Consider the following 15,711-nt stretch of genomic DNA (forward strand, 5'->3'; position numbering starts at 1 on the left):
TTCCCAACTTACTCATACCTAGACTTCTCACATGGGGTGCAACATCTCGATGATTCGACACAATTTCGAGGGCGAATCAGTGATATCGAAGAACTGATTGCTTCTGCCTCGCTGAGGCCTGCCCTTTCAAACAGCAGAACCAGGACCTTTCACCTGGCTCAGTCCATGTTGGACATTCTCGACGGGATATTGCGTACGCTCCGCATAAGCAACATCATAGTCACTCTTTACAACAATGCCATGGCTTTTGGGAAGTATGTTCTCCTCGCTCTCACTGCTGCTAAGTATCCTTTGAGAAATCCGATGGCTTGCATTCGGCTTTGACCCAGGGATAGACCGAAGCTGCACACTGCCGCCTTTCGAAATACTTCCTGTCGTGTCAAGTCCGCCACTGCCTTTGCTCATTCGAGAGGCCCTGTACTCGCTCACACTACGGAAGAATTTGACGAAGAGCGGTCGCAACGTGGGAATCGTACCCATGATAATGATCAACCACATCTCCGTCTCTGCCCAATTGATCAAAGGAAGAATGGCGTAGGTGATATCGTGAGACGCTAATAGGGTAAGGATGTAAGAAGTTTTGATAGCAGCCGCCGTACCAGCAATGGCGCCACCAGCGAAAAGAATACAGAGACCGAGTCTTTTTTGCCAGTTGAGTTGTAGATTCCAAAAGATGACGGACGGGTAAAATGCGAGAAAGAAGTCGCATGCTGCCGACCAACTGCCCTGAAAGACACCAATGCGGAGTATGACACTCTGTGCATCGCAGTTTCCTGGTTTCAGTACATTCCAAAGTTTGTCTCTGGGCTCGCACTGAAACCAAACAAGGACGCTCTGATTGATGTTCAGAAGCATTGTCGATGCACCGATGAAGTACAGGATCCAGCGTCTCGTCCTGTTCGCTGCATGTCCTTGAATATGAAGCAGAATGTCGAGGATGGCAAGTTTGCCAAACCCAGTGGAGAGAATGGTGCAGACATTGAATATCCATTCGTACAGAAAGCCAATGCCTAGGTGAGTTGGATCGATTGCAGTCAAATGATTTCCAATCCCGTAATGAGTCGCCAGTGCGAGGAAAACCTGCGCAAGAAGTCCAAGTATCTATGACCACAACCGGTTGGTAGTGTTTCCTATTTAAAGAGGGTGAGACTTACGTAGGCTATGAATACCCACAATAAATCCCAAGTCGTTCGTCCAGTAAGTGTGATGCTGACATATACTCGAAGTCCCAGCAAAATAGTTGCTACACCCATAAGCCCTGAGGCCACACCAACGGCCACAGGTCCTCCACCACCGAAAGAACTGGAAGGCATTGGTGATGCCATGTGAGAAGACATGTTCGAAAGACAGTGATTCAACCCCCCAGTACCCTTTATTGCAGAACCCCCATCAAGAACGTCCACAGGATGTTATCGGCGGTGGAAAGAAAGTCCCTTATCAACCACGAAGAAATCTGCCATGGCAGCTTACTCCTTAAGAGTTTCGGGGGGATCACCTCCGATACGGCAATTGACAGGAGTAACCACAGCTGGGCCTGTCAAACAGACCCAACCATATGCTAGCTTGCAGTCTATGGATGCACTATCTTGCGCGTGGCGTCCACGCTACATACGGGGACTGCTAGCCCGGCCTAGATGTCTGAGCGAAGGCCACAGCGTCCCAGGCTAAATTCCTTTTAAGGTAGTGAGAGGCTCCTCCTACTGCAGCATTATGCAGGACAGGGGTTACAAGCGTGGTCTCCCACGTTCTAACAGTGGATCTTGTCTGCTCCAGGTAAGTGTGGCTGCGACCTGCAATCCTTTGCACACTTAACCTATTTTAACCCTTGTATAGTCACAAAACGTTCTTCGCAAGTTTCTTCCAAACGCATCAGGTCTTCTACGCGAGCATCGGTCTAGGCAATTCGGGACGATGTTGCTGATTACTATCCAGGTTCAAGGAAGCCCGTCTTCGTTGATAATTGTCGAAGAGACCCACACCTTTTCCCCAACCCTGCACTTCTCGACATACCATCCTGATTTGTGTACAACATGTCGTCAACACCCACAGAATCGGCAGAAAAGCCATACGAGCAGGTAGTAGTCGCTATCGATGAGAAACAGACCGCCATCGAAGGCTACCATGTCGGCGTTGACAACTACGACGACAGCTCCAACCTCAAGAAGTCTGCAGACGGGCGCTATGTGCTCATACCACAGCCAAGCAACAGCCCAGATGACCCTCTCAATTGGTCGCCAGCAAAGAAAGCTGTGACTCTCGCTATCATCGGCTTTATTGCATTCTTGCCCGATTACGCAGCAGGTACAAGCATCATCACATTGATCCCCCAAGCCATGTGAGTCTGCACCTCAATGACCCCTCCCAACCGTTCCAGCCCATACTAACAAGCCCCAAAAGTCAATGGAAAGCAACCCAATACGAGGTGCAAAAAGCCGTCGTCGGCAACATCTTCTCCCTCGGAATCTGTGGTCTCGCCGTCGTAGCCCTATCCAACTACTTCGGCCGCCTCCCCATAATATTCCTCTTCCAATCCCTCTCCCTCATGACAAGCGCCTGGTCCGGCGCGGCCACAAGCCTCAATTCCTACATCGCTGCGCGCATCCTCAACGGGCTCGTCTCGAGCGCTGCCCAAGGTGGTGGGCTCATGTGGATCAAAGACCTCTTCTTCTTCCACGAACACCCCCGCAAGATCAACTACCTCGAATTCCCCATCATCCTGAGCCCGTATCTAGGCCCCTTGATCACAGCCTTCATCACCTACAAGACTACGTGGCCCTGGGGCTTCTGGGTCTGCACGATCCTGTTTGGCATCGGCTGGCTGTTGATCTTCGCGTTTCTCGATGAGCCTTACTATGATCGCAGCATACCCGCGGACCAGCAACTCCCTCGTCGTTCGCGCTGGATGCGCCTCATTGGCGCTGAGCAGCTGAAAGCAGCTCGGTCGGAGAAACGGCCGTTGTCTGTGATGGTGCAGCCGATCCTCGCGATCACGAAGATTCCGGTCTTGCTTATCGTGATATACTATTTCCTGAATTTTGCGTGGGTGATCTCCGTGAACACGACCATCAGTATCTGGCTCGTCAACTTCTACCACTTTAATCCCAAGAATCTAGGTTTGTCTCCTCTCCCCTCCCTGTCATATTTCCCTCCCCATGCTTATCAGACCCTCACTGATCTTCACCACAGGCTTCTTCTACTTCTTCGGCGTCATCGGCGTAACACTCGGCTGGTTCGTGGGTCACTTCCTCCACGACGCCTTCGGCACCCTCTACGCCCGCCGCCACAACAACACCATCCTCCCCGAAGCACGCCTCACAATCTCCTACCTCGCAACCCTCATCTCCATGATCTCCCTCATCATCCTGGGCCTCGCGGTCCAGAATCACTGGCACTATATGGTCCTCGCCGTCTTCGCGGCCGCGCAGTGCTGTGGGATCATGATCTGCACGACGGCCGTCAATGCATACCTTTTGGATTGCTATCCGGGGCAGTCAGGGGAGGTGAGCGCGTGGGTCGCGGTTGGAAGGATTTGGGGCGGGTTTATGGCGACATATATACAGTTGCCGTGGGTGGGACGGATTGGACCTGCGAAGGTGCTGGGGGCGCAAGCGGGGATCACGGCTGCGGCGGCGTTGATCATTGTGTTCTTGCAGGTGTATGGACGGCGGATCAGGATGTGGCAGGAGGGGAAATCGGTGGTGCAGAAGTAGACTGCTGTTTGATCGGTGTGGGCGGGTAGATTCTAGCATTTGATAAATAGCCTGCTGTACTTGCAACTAGGATACCACCTTACAGCCACGCATACTTGACGCAGCCTCAACAGACTCAGTGGAATCTACCCCTATAAATTCACACCTTCCTACACTCCACAATCCCCTCATGCTCCCCATCCCCATCACTCCAAATCCTCACAATCTCCAACCCCACCCCTTGCAACAACCGCCTCCAATGCCCCTCCGTCCGCTCAATCCCCGCCAAACTAAACAGCATATGCACATCCATCGCCGCAGCCCTGAACCCGGCCCCCGTACTCGGCAGCACAAAGTCCTCAAACAATATGCGTGAATACCCCCTCTCCATCGCCTCCACCGTATTCTTGAAAATCTCCTCACATCTCAGATCCGACCAATCATGCGCAATGTTACGAAAGAAATAGATTCTCGCCCCCTTGATGGGTTGGGGCGTGAAGAAATCGTAGGGCATGCACTCCACCCCCCCTCCCCCTCCCATCCCCCCCTTCGCCTCAATAGAAGCAATCGTCTCCGGCAAATCCTGCAAAACACACCGCCCCGGCAGATGCGGAAACCGTTTCCGAAAGCCCGCGACATCGTGACCGCTTCCCCCCGCCACATCCACGAGCAACACATCCTCCTCCCCCGTCTTCAAGTCTGAGGGGGCGAGTTCGGCAGCGGCCGGGTAGAGGTGGAACCATTCGGGGACGAGATCGCCCTGGCGGCGAGACGCCATGTACAGGTCGAAATCGCGCTTGCTTTCGGCGTCGTTTTCGAGGTATTTCCAGAAGGATTGGCCCGCGTGCGAGTATTCCCACGGCGCGATGTGGCCCGGCAGGTCGTTGAATTGGTCGATGCGGCCGGTGCTAGGGGTGGAGGAGGTGGAGGTGGATGGGTGGGAGGAGGAGGGAGGGGTGCGCATTTTGCGGATTAGATCTTGGCCTAGTTGGGTGTGGAGGTCGAAGCTGGGGGTTGTTAGGGGTGGGGAAGTTGAGGTGGGAAGGGAATGGAATGGGGGGAGGAAGGGGGAGAAGGGAACTGGGGGATGACAATGGGGCGGGGAGGGCTTACTGGTGCTTCTCAGCGCCGGTCATGCCCGGCTGGTTCATGAAGTGCGTTATGGCGTTGGGTTTGTAGGTGTTCTCGGCGACTTCATCGATGAGGCCTACGGCGATGAGGAGGCGGATGAGTCGTTCTAGTCGCTGGTCAATGACATCCATACGGCATTTATGATACGCTCACCTATCAAGAGCTTGTCTTCGCCTGTAGCCTCCGAAAGCTGCGTCGACGTGATTTGCGGCTCTCCTTTCGCACACAACGTTGTCCAGACGCCATTCTCGATGCAGATGCGGACGGCGAATTGTTGGAGAAACTGTTGGATACATTCCCATAATGAACCAAATTTTCAAAGATGACGAGCAGAAAGAAAGCAAGACAAGACCTACGCCGAACCTGTTCTTGAACGCCCGCTCAGCAGGTGTCTCGATCGCACGCTGCAAAAGAGTGCTTCCATCTACAAGACGAGCCCGCGCTTCTCGGTCGCCTGCTTTGAGCGCTTTCACATCCTTCTGCAGTGTTTCGAGGAGGGTCTCGAGCTTCCCAACGTCTACTGGACCCTGCTGCATCTTATCGACTTGTCACGTTTGGATTTGCAGAAGGGTGGCTTGTCAGGGTCCAAACAATGGCTCCCTCTGATAGACGATTTCACAATGCAGGATACTTAGAGCAGCCACCGCAGCCACGGAATCTGGACTGCAGATGACGTCGCTCCTATCGCTATTCGGGCTAGTAAATCCTGGTGCTCTCGATTCCTATGATGCTGTCTGTCCAGGAACAGGAGCTCCGAATTGCATCTGCACGCGAGGATATGTTTAGTGCTTAGTGTACCTCGTTAGTCTTTCTGCAAGGGGGAGACCTGCTATAGTGGCTACACTAAATAAGCCAATGTTGCCGATCTCTGTCAACTTGTCAGGGGATGTCCTTCCCCGTAAACCTAGAGTGGCAGCTCTACAGGGGTGAGATCCTATCACACTCCGTTCGAGCAGTCCTTCCTACCTGTGTCATCAGCCTCCCGAACGACCACCATGTCACGACCCGTGTAAACTCATGAGCTGACTTGTCCCTATCTTCTCGTCACGTCAAGAACAATAGACGAGGTTGGTTAGTCTGCAGGTGGCGCCGCTAAATTCTACCGCCTTATCTCTAGGGGATATTACAAGGAGGGGAGCCCTGAAGCGTGCCCTAGAAGCTCGTCTTTACGCTTAAGCGCACCCCCTATCTCCCCTATACTCGTATAGGTTGGCGCCCTCGGGAAAGTTATAATAAGTCAAAGACTAGCCTTTCGTAGCCTAGCTTCTTGGTGGGCAGCTTTGGACGGACGAAATTCAAAAGTGACCGTCTTCATTTCCCTCTACCATAGCATGAGCAGTGTTTCCTTATGTAGACCATGTCAGGTAGTACAAGACCAAATACTCGTCAGACGCCCATCTAATCGTGTCTAGGCCCGCTCTCTACAGGAAAACGAACGCTTTCTTCTCAACATATTAAGGGATGCGGCACTGCTCATTAGCCTGTTGCAGCCTCTAAATGCCATATCGCGCGTGATTCTCCCTGCCGGACACATCTTCAATTGATGGCTATGACTGACATAAATGATGTTGGTTCACCTCTGAGAACGCCTAGTGTGTATATCTTTTCCAGACCTAGATCTGAATGCGACTAGTGTTCATGATTGACGTCAGCTGCAAAGCGCAAAGACGTAATGAACACCTGACAAGGACGTAGCTGCTGAAAAGGTACGAGGGTAAAATCTCCATTATTGAGGATAGGGAGTTGCACGTCTGCATCGAAAAGAGTAGCAAAAAATATCATGCCGATAAAGAGGAATTTTCTTGCTTGTCACACGCAGGCGGGCATACCGGAGATGCCTTCAAAGCAGGCTAATGTTTGTTGCAGCCATGAGTGTGTGCTTTGGACCAAAAACTACAAGCCCCGTCGGAAGACATCGTACATATACATGGAATACCTCGACCAAGACTTAATCCAACAGAGGATGCCAGCAGACTTGTCTTCGGGGCCTTTTCCAAGGCCGTCTTGATCGTTGATTTCGTCGTCACTCCATCGCTTTGTGAACATTCGCACGAGCTTTGGCGGATTACTACTACAGTATTTAGTTCCGGTACCCCTTGTCTCTTGTCTCTGGGTCTTCGGCAGATACGTGCCCATCTGACGGTAATCCAAAACTACGCAGCTGCCGTCGGCCTTGGATGCAAGCCCATATGGAGTGTCCTTTTCGCTGTAGAATGGAACGAGCTTTGGTGGTACAGCGATCTTGCTGTATTTGACTCGCAAGCCTCTTGCTGCATTGTCAGCTGCGGTATAGGCGTAGTCTGTCGCAGGGTTAAGCGTTCCTTTGAGGCCGCGTATGCCAATTGACGTCGCGGAGTCAACGGCATCTTCGAATCTGCGGTCGTTTTCGTCGTCATGTGGACTCTCTGGCTTGATTGCTGCCTCGACTTTTTCGAGGGACTGTGCGGCATTTGGTCCAACTGATCATTAACAAACGTAGAAGGAGGGAAAAGAGGTTGCCTCACTGACGGAAATCACGGTGTTTCTTTGAGCCAATTGATATTGCACGGTACCGTCTTGCCCTTGGTTGCTATCTGTAAGAAATCCAGCGTAAAGGAATGCTGACATGGCATTTGTGAGCCACAATTTTATGTTTGTTTTCCCGTTGTTGTTGGGACTACCAATCGTCGCTCGGACCTGGTCTGGCGTCGCAGTCCACTGTCCATCCGTCACCCTCACTGAATGATTTTCAGCAAGAGCATTGACAGACATCACGCAACCGTCAACTCACCAGCTCTTGCAGCCGTGGCGCCATTGATATTAGCGGCAGCGGAGTCCGGTACTTGGAAACGAAAGAAACACTTCGTTGCATCCCAGATCTCGAACCCATCTGCCACGAATGGATCGCGTTGCTCGACGATCACTTCGTTTGGATGGGCAGGTCTTGGGTCTGCACCTTCTGGATAGGCTGTTCCGGTAGTCTCGGACACCCATCCGTACCCTATCTCGTTGCATCTATACACAGCGAATGTAAAATTACTCCATAAACATAAATTGAAAATAAGGAAGATTTTATGATTACACATTTTGAAAGTGGAAGCCCTCGGTATGCCAATCGAAGCACAGCTGTTTTCAGAAGTGAAAACTGGGGAACCTCAGTCGAAATCTTTCAGCGAACCAGGAATTTCAAGCCTATTCATCGATGGGGCGATGAAGCGAGTGCCACGTCAGCACAATCATTCCACGGTGTGTTGCGAGGTGACGAAGCAAAGCAAAGCCACTACAGGTTATGTTGGATCAACCCTCGCATGAATAGGGTTCCTGTCGAAGTATGTCAGTTTGACCATCCTCAGCTCTAACACCAGCTTCCAAATAAGAGGCAAAGCAGTATCCAGAGGACCTCGATTAAGGTAGAGGCTGGTTTGATGTGGCCGGCGCTGATCGGTGTTTTGAATTGAGGGACAACAAAATAGAGTCATCTAATTCGTTGCCTGGCGGGCAGTCACGAAACTGTCGTTGCGAGAGTGTGAACAAAGCTCCTCTCTGCTTTGAGGTTTTGAGGATGCTCAAACGAGATGTTGTTTGAAGTTTCTGGCCAACGCCGCGATGTCATTCCCATTGGGGTTGAAGCATCTCTTTCTCACTCGTCGCTTGGTGAAGGAGAGATTGCAGGCACTTGTGATCAGCTCCTGAATCGACCAATGCAAGACGCTCATACGGCTTTGCCCAGTATCTCCTAGTTCGAGTGGTACGTCATGCAAGCAACTGTTGGGTTAGTGAGACTTTGACGGTACTGTTGCGAGGATGGAGGTAAGCATACTTTGTCGAGACTCGTAGACAACCGCTTTGGAGCAAGAAGCAAAGATGGCACCATCCTCAATTTCGTGGTCTAATAGCTTACGCGTCATTTTCGCAAGTTCATACAGCCTAGCAGACATCTGTCGAGGAGGAGAAGCGAAGAAGCTGTCCTGAAACTTGCAAAACAAGATCACTGCACCGGATTGAGAGCCACATTGCAATGGACATATCGGCCAAGGCTCCAGTGGAAGAAACTGCGCCGCACGTGCGGTGTCTGAAGACGTAGGTTAGATACGCCGCCCTTACCCTTGGTCACTAAGTTGCGACAGCGCTCTCTCGTTGCTCATATCATCCTAGCGTTTGGTCTATCGATCGTGAAACCTGAAGAAGAGTCAGATCTACTCGTAAGAATGTTGGAACATACACGGGTACTATGTCGTTCATTCGCGCTAGGAAACAATAACTACAGGTCGCTGGAGGCTTGCACTTCAGAATAAGAAGTTCGCTTTCCATGATGGGAAGTTGATTTCTCAACGATGTCGGCACCATCGTGGTATGCTCTTATACTGCTCTGCCTCGGCCACCTCAGCCTGGCGAAACCGCAACCGCAGCAGCCTTTCTACAATCCAGAACGTGTCTTATCTAACGCTCCAGACACAACACCACCGCCCTCCCCATTCCTCTCACCAGCGCTTCAAAAACGCAAGTATATATCGGTGTGCGACAAAGGTCAGACGACGGATTGCCCTCAAATTGGGGTCGATGACATCCTCACCGAGCCCAATGGTGGCAAGTATATCCCTGAATGCGATGAGGATGGAAAATGTCACTGGATTGGAATCGCCTCCGTAACAGTCAAAATAACTGGTAAGACGACTTACGAGATCGTGACGACAACAACCGGGCTGCCGTACGTCGTCCCCTTCCCCATTGGCGCAGAGCCACCACCACCACCACCGCCTCCCCCTCCCCTGGAGATGATATAAAGACCATCGAGCCCACCGACGAACCGACCAGCGAGGAAACAACAGAGAAATCCACATGTACTACCTCCACCTCCACCGGATACACCACGGTAACGTCAACAATAACCCTCGCTTTCAACGACGCTCGCTGGGACAGTATCTGGAATGCCGAAGACTCATCCACACTCGAGTACGACTACCAAGTCGGCGGCTTCGACTTTGAATGGCTCACAAAATCCAACAACAGGGTAACTGCGGGGCCGAGTTGCAAACTCGCATCTACTGTGTGGGTACCCTTTCCCCCCTTCCCCCCTCTGCTGCCCCCTTGAGTCCGCTCTCCCACTAACCCCCCTTCCCCTCCCAGCACCAAGAATGGCGGCGGCACAGAGTCCTATTGCCAATGCGGCGTCACCCTGGCCGGCCTCTCCACAATCACGACCAACGACCCGACTATCTCGCTCGTTTGCGCCGTCATCCCCACCCAGGTCATCTCCACCTACCTCAAACCCTCCCCTGCCTGCTTGACAACGGGCTCGCCCATCAACACCGCCAGCGTCTCCTATCTCATCAATGGATTCTGCAGCAACGAACAGCGCATGTATGGCTCCCCCGTCGTGGAGGCAGCAGCCGCAGCCTCTTACGCCGAGTGGCAGGACATCATCGACAATTTGCAGCCGGCCAAATCGGTCAATGCCGTTTACGTGACCATTATCACGACGAGGAGCGGGTGTAAGAGTGCGACGTATGATGTTGATGCCAGTAAGGCGGATTGCGGGGCTATGTTTAGGAGCGTGGCGGGGAAGTGTACGGCGAAGGGCGGGGTCATGAGTGAGGGCTGCTTTGATTTTGGGGTTACGGCTATTAACGTTCCCAAGGGTTGAAAAGGGTGGGGATGTTGCGTGGTGAGAGAGACGGGAGGGAAAAAGGGTTGATGCTTCGGATACTGTGGTCTTGCTCCAAGTGGGACGTATGATGCGGAGTCATCACCGCGGATAGTGTAGAAATATCGACTCACATCTTCTCGATGAAGACTGAAATTGAGGGAGAAGGCAAGTTCGGGAGGGCTTCTCACGAAGTCGTTCGACGTTCTGAGGTTGGAGGGTAATATTCATGTCGGGGACGTAAAAGATCGCCCGGACATTCTCCCTAGCCCTAGCGAAGTTCAAAGACCTCGACAACTTCCTAGAGCCAAATTTAATTGTATCACAATCCTTGCTCGGGGCCGAAATGCACCACAGTCGCCATGCAATGGAAACAATGTTTCTCCAAGCTACTCCCTCGCACCAGTCAAGTTTTTCCCAACCTTGATTCTCGTCAAGCGAACACCTTCATGCCATCTAATAACCATAATCGCTGTACATACCTATACTTCATCTCCACAGTAAGTCCCCTATAAAGCTTGCATATGAAACCCCAGAAACCAGACTTCCCGATCTGTAGACCAGCAACGACTTTTCGATTCCACACTCCTCTTGCGTCTCCGCCCCAAGTCTCACCTACTTCTCCACCCGTCTCCCATCCCTCCTTCCACAGTACCAGGACCCCGATCCCTACTCTCCGTTGTAAGGTACTGACAGCTTTCTATTACCACCCTCATCTTCTAATGGTGTGGGATTGTAGCTAGGAGGGGATGGAGGGGTTGGGTGGTGAAATTAGGAGAGGGGGAAGGGGGAAGGGGGAAGGGGGGGGGATTAGGCAAGGGAACAGAGTGCAGTACCTATCTGAAAATGGCGACCATGACAGAGAAGAGGTAATCGAGAACGTGCTTGATGTGGATACTGGAGGTGCAATGGTCGTCGGATTTGAATAAGCTTGACTGGAGTGGAAAGGGTGTGGGATGTATGGGTCTGTGGAGGGGGGACAGGGGGGGTGGTGGGTGTTGCTGATGATGTCGTTTACGGTAGACTCGGTGTCTGTTACTCTATCGATGGTAGACTCGGTGTCTGTTACTCTATCGGTGGTAGTATCTGTGGGCGTTGAGAGATGGTCTAGCGTTAATCTTTAAAGGGGCTACTGCTTTGGACTAGAACATTGAGATTTAAGTTGATGTGAGGCTCGTATTTCACATTTTTGGACCGAGCGTACCAATATGGCGTAGGGGCGTGGTAGGGGAGATGTTGCGAGCAAGCTTCCCAATCTTATGTTGGGTATCAGACCAAATCTTGCCGTGCTGAGGGAGGTCATGATTTAAAAACTGTTTATTCTGATGTAGCCCGAGTGAATTGCAGCCTGCTATTTTGGTTGATCGCATGCTGGAGCTTGAGGGGTATAAACATTCTTTTTCAAGCGGAGACCCATGAATGCACATCTTGGTAGGTAGATATGGTGCCAGCGAAGGTTATTTCTTTATCAGAAGACTCCAGATCCATCATTTAATCTTTCCTATTCTCTTATCGTTCAAATTTGCCCTCAGCGTTCGACCTTGAGACCGACTTATGCCATGTATAAATCTTCATCTCACATTGCACGCTCATCCCAGAAATTGCCTCTTCAGACCGCCAGTTGGTCACCAGATAGCAGACTGCAGGAGGAAGTAGATCAGTTCCCCACCTCTTGAGGTAGAGACGTAATGTACCTCATGGTCGTAAAGCACAGAGCTGAGCATCGGTTGAACTCCGGAAAAGACAAAATGTTGAATCAGAACGCAAGGTCCTTCTGCCTGCCTCATTATCTGTAAGAATATCACCAAATGGTCTTCTCGTACGGCCGATAGATCGTAGTATCGTCTTCTCTGGGGTACGAGTTCGCCTATGCCGGTCGACTTCCCTGGATGCAGCTTTAGGTTCGGTCATTGCCGCTGTCGCCGTAGTGATGGACGCCCATGGTACTTGAGCAGATGGGCGTTTGCCCGCATATCGTTAGCCATTCCGAGTATTGGATTTCATTCGCAGACCTGTCCGCACAGTCCATTGTTTAGTCCTTAGTGTGTCTCACCACGTGTAGGGTCTTCAGCATCTTTCGCATTGAAGACACTGGTCTTGTCTTCTTTGAGACGTGAGGAGGACCATAATCTTCTCTAATCAGGTAGGTAACCTCTGTACCTTGATCGTCACTTTGACCTGCAAAGATCCGGATTATGTCCCTGGGAACCCGACAATTCAAGCTCCTTCTCCCAACTTTGTAGTCTCTCAAGAGAACGTTTTGTTTCGAAATGCTCTTGCCCTTGGACCTTCAGCCTTAGCTCGAAGCAATGTCTCTGCAATGAGATAGCTTCTTCGCTGCTGCCTTGCGACATCAATGTGAGAGCTACGTTTTCGACGTAAGTCAACGTTTCAGGATGCTCCTCGCCCAGAACCTTCCGTGACGCTTCCATGACATTTAGCCTGAGTTCGTCAACCTCCCTATAGCGTCTTTGGCCCTCATAAATAGTAGATAAATCGGCTTTGCTTGATAATGTAGATGGATGCTCGTCGCCCAAGACCCTCATACTTGCTTCTACTATTGATGTAGCTAGCTTTTCAGCTTCATTCCCGCGTCCTGTATCAGTGTATATCCTAACCAGATTGCGCTTGCAAATTAGCGTGTGGTCATGCTCTGGACCAAGCACTGTTTCAGTCAATGCTAGCACCTGAAAGATCAATTTTTCTGCCTCAAGATGCCTTCCTTGCTCCGTCAAAATTACTACCAGATTGTTCATGTATCCCAGCGTATTGGGATGCGTTTTGCCAAACTCTCTTTCACTCGATGCTACTACTTGACGAGCCAGATCCTCGACCTCGGTATAGTTACGTTGATCACGCAACACCATTGCCAGACCAGATTTCGTAAGATGATGCTCACCACTTGAAACACATGTGCTTGACGCTAGTACTCGACGAAAGGTGTCCTCAGCCTCAGTATACTTGCCTTGCCCGCTCAATGCCTCTCCCAGACTGCGCAGGTATCTCAGCGTACAGATATGCTCCTTGCCTAAAGCTGCTTCGCTCAAGGCTAACCCATGGCGATACAAGTGCTCTGTGTCCAAGTATTTGCCTCGTCGATTCAATATAATCCCTAAAAGGAGCATACAATTCAATGTGTCCGAATGCATTTCCCCTGACACCTTCTTTCTCAATTCTAACGTTGTTCGAGCCATCTGCTCGGCCTCTATATGCTTGCTTTCTTTCATGAGTAAATCTGCCATTTCTTGCATACTGTCTAGCGTTTTCAGGTGTTCTTTACCGAAAATCGTCCCCACATGTTTCAAATGGAACGCCATTATCTGATACGCCTCTGACCATTTACCAATGGTATCCAGAAATAGCCTTAGCCTTTCAAGGACGGCGAGTACCCCCTTAGTATTCTCTCCAAGAGGTTCAAACAGTTGAGAACAAGTACCAAAGCTCGCCATAATGTGTGGCACCATACGAAGCTTGTAGCTATGGTCGACATTACTCTGGCACGAACCATCCGCAATGAGTGCAAGGCCAAGGTCACTCACTTGCCTCTGCCTGTCCACTTGCAGTCGATCTTGACCCCAAGCATGTACAAGCTTGTGCATGGCGTAGCTTCCCTGATCTGGTCTCCACTGAATTAGAGAATAGTTCCGCAATATTTCGAAAGCTGACTCGAGCTCAAAAACTGTTTGCTGTTTTTCGCCGAAAAGGTATGATCGCCACGTCACGTTGACAGACCCTATGTCATTCACTTCGCTTGCAGCGTCCCGAAAATCACCAGTAGAAATAGTAAAGAGACTCATTTGGATATCTTCAAAGCTTATAAAAGCCAGAAGACTTAGCAGCCGGGTGGCTACTGGGTTCCGGTTTTGAATAGCTTCAAATGATACTTCCCACGTACCTAGTACACTTTCACCATAGCGATGTATATGTTGTTCGGGCCGTCGCTGAAGCAGCTCTTTCCGTCTTTGCCGATACTCGGGGAGGTAATCTCTTATGTCAGATGACAAGCGTGGAGTCACCGACACGTACGACCCAGCCAGAGTAATAGCTAAGGCAAAGTACCCTAACTCTTCAACTATCTTGCTGATCTCCTGTACCTCACTCACATTTGCCTTCAACATCTTCGCTGATACTTGGAAAAGCTCGATGGCTTCCGAAGAGGCCATCTCCGCTACATATATAGCATCCAATCTTGTGATTTCTTTGACTGTCGAGCTCCGGGATGTGATTATTATATGTAGACTCCGCGCCTCGGGCAAGAAATAATGCAAGTCGATGAACTCTTTATCTTGACTGTCATCGATCGTGTCCGCACTATCCAGTACTAGTAGCCACCGCCCTTGCCGTCCCTGGAACCATCGCTTAACCCCTAGCACCGCATCCTCCACCTTTACGGTCCCCTGATCCGCAGCGGTCAGGCGACCATAGAGTAGTTGATATATCTGAATGTAGTCACGCTCAAGTGTCTCTTTCGATCCAGCTTCGACCCAAAATACCCCGGTGTAGTCTTGCTTATACTTGTCGATGTAGTTGAGCACTAGTTGTGATTTGCCTGATCCTCCGAGCCCCCAGACCACCAGTATTCGTGTGGTATCCTCTTCATCAATGCTGTGATCATGTAGTTGCTCTTTGATTTTGCGATGGAGCTCCGGTCGAAGGATGTAATTCGAGACTGGTCGAAGCGACGAGTTGGCATATTGACCCACAAAGTCGGCGCGGGTAGCGAGGGCGGACTCTGGAACATCTCAGCGTTTGAAAGCATGAAGGTGTTTGAAACGTCTGACCAGTGGTCTGACCGATCGTGTTTCCCAGCAGCACTCTAGCGTTGCCGCTGATATGGATGTCGTGGTAGGTGTTCCCAGATGAAGCAGCCATATCAAGTACACGTGTACAGCGGCTTGATCTCGAATCTCAGCATACCGATGGATCTGATCATGGCGTCTCTCATATGGATGGTTGCGAAACTTACGACGGAAGTCAATCTAGACCAGGCCATTTGGGGGCCTCTATTGCGGGGCCTTGGTAGCCTTACGCAAGGCATATCCTTTCGTCCTTGATTCAAACATCCTCTTTCACCTTCAATGAAGAATGAAGCTACTAAACAGCTGCTTCCTGGATACTGAGTCGAGATGTACTTGACATGAATGTTGACATATCACGAAGTTTCGCAGCGACTCTTCGCATGACCAGCGTCGATAAATGCTAGTGGCAAAGACAAAAAGCTCTTAACCTAGCAACAGACACAACTTTTCTAAGGTCTAAGCAATTGTG

The 15,711-nt window shown here is 50.9% G+C and overlaps 4 protein-coding genes across 4 annotated transcripts; 2 read left to right on the forward strand and 2 right to left on the reverse strand.

Annotated features, from left to right (window-relative positions):
* Window positions 1–604: 604 nt before the first annotated feature.
* Window positions 605–1,014, forward strand: KY384_009236 (uncharacterized protein; the record flags this gene model as incomplete). The annotated part of the gene is made up of 2 exons (XM_044817722.1): window positions 605–638; window positions 770–1,014. 2 exons carry the CDS (start codon window positions 605–607, stop codon window positions 1,012–1,014), a joined length of 279 nt encoding a protein of 92 aa, XP_044664875.1.
* A 1,016-nt stretch (window positions 1,015–2,030) lies between these two features.
* On the forward strand, window positions 2,031–3,710 carry KY384_009237 (uncharacterized protein; the record flags this gene model as incomplete). Its single annotated transcript, XM_044817723.1, has 3 exons — window positions 2,031–2,335; window positions 2,398–3,113; window positions 3,187–3,710. The coding sequence occupies 3 exons, from the start codon at window positions 2,031–2,033 to the stop codon at window positions 3,708–3,710; spliced, it is 1,545 nt and encodes a 514-aa protein (XP_044664876.1).
* Window positions 3,711–6,713: 3,003 nt separating this feature from the next.
* On the reverse strand, window positions 6,714–7,885 carry KY384_009238 (uncharacterized protein; the record flags this gene model as incomplete). Its single annotated transcript, XM_044817724.1, has 3 exons — window positions 6,714–7,279; window positions 7,325–7,537; window positions 7,591–7,885. The coding sequence occupies 3 exons, from the start codon at window positions 7,883–7,885 to the stop codon at window positions 6,714–6,716; spliced, it is 1,074 nt and encodes a 357-aa protein (XP_044664877.1).
* Window positions 7,886–12,611: 4,726 nt separating this feature from the next.
* Window positions 12,612–15,315, reverse strand: KY384_009239 (uncharacterized protein; the record flags this gene model as incomplete). Its single annotated transcript, XM_044817725.1, has 2 exons — window positions 12,612–15,184; window positions 15,237–15,315. The coding sequence occupies 2 exons, from the start codon at window positions 15,313–15,315 to the stop codon at window positions 12,612–12,614; spliced, it is 2,652 nt and encodes an 883-aa protein (XP_044664878.1).
* Window positions 15,316–15,711: the final 396 nt, after the last annotated feature.

The sequence above is a fragment of the Bacidia gigantensis genome (genome assembly GCF_019456465.1).
Source record: "Bacidia gigantensis strain McMullin 20006 chromosome Unknown scaffold_268, whole genome shotgun sequence".
In the NCBI taxonomy this organism is placed as follows: Eukaryota; Fungi; Ascomycota; class Lecanoromycetes; order Lecanorales; family Ramalinaceae; genus Bacidia; species Bacidia gigantensis.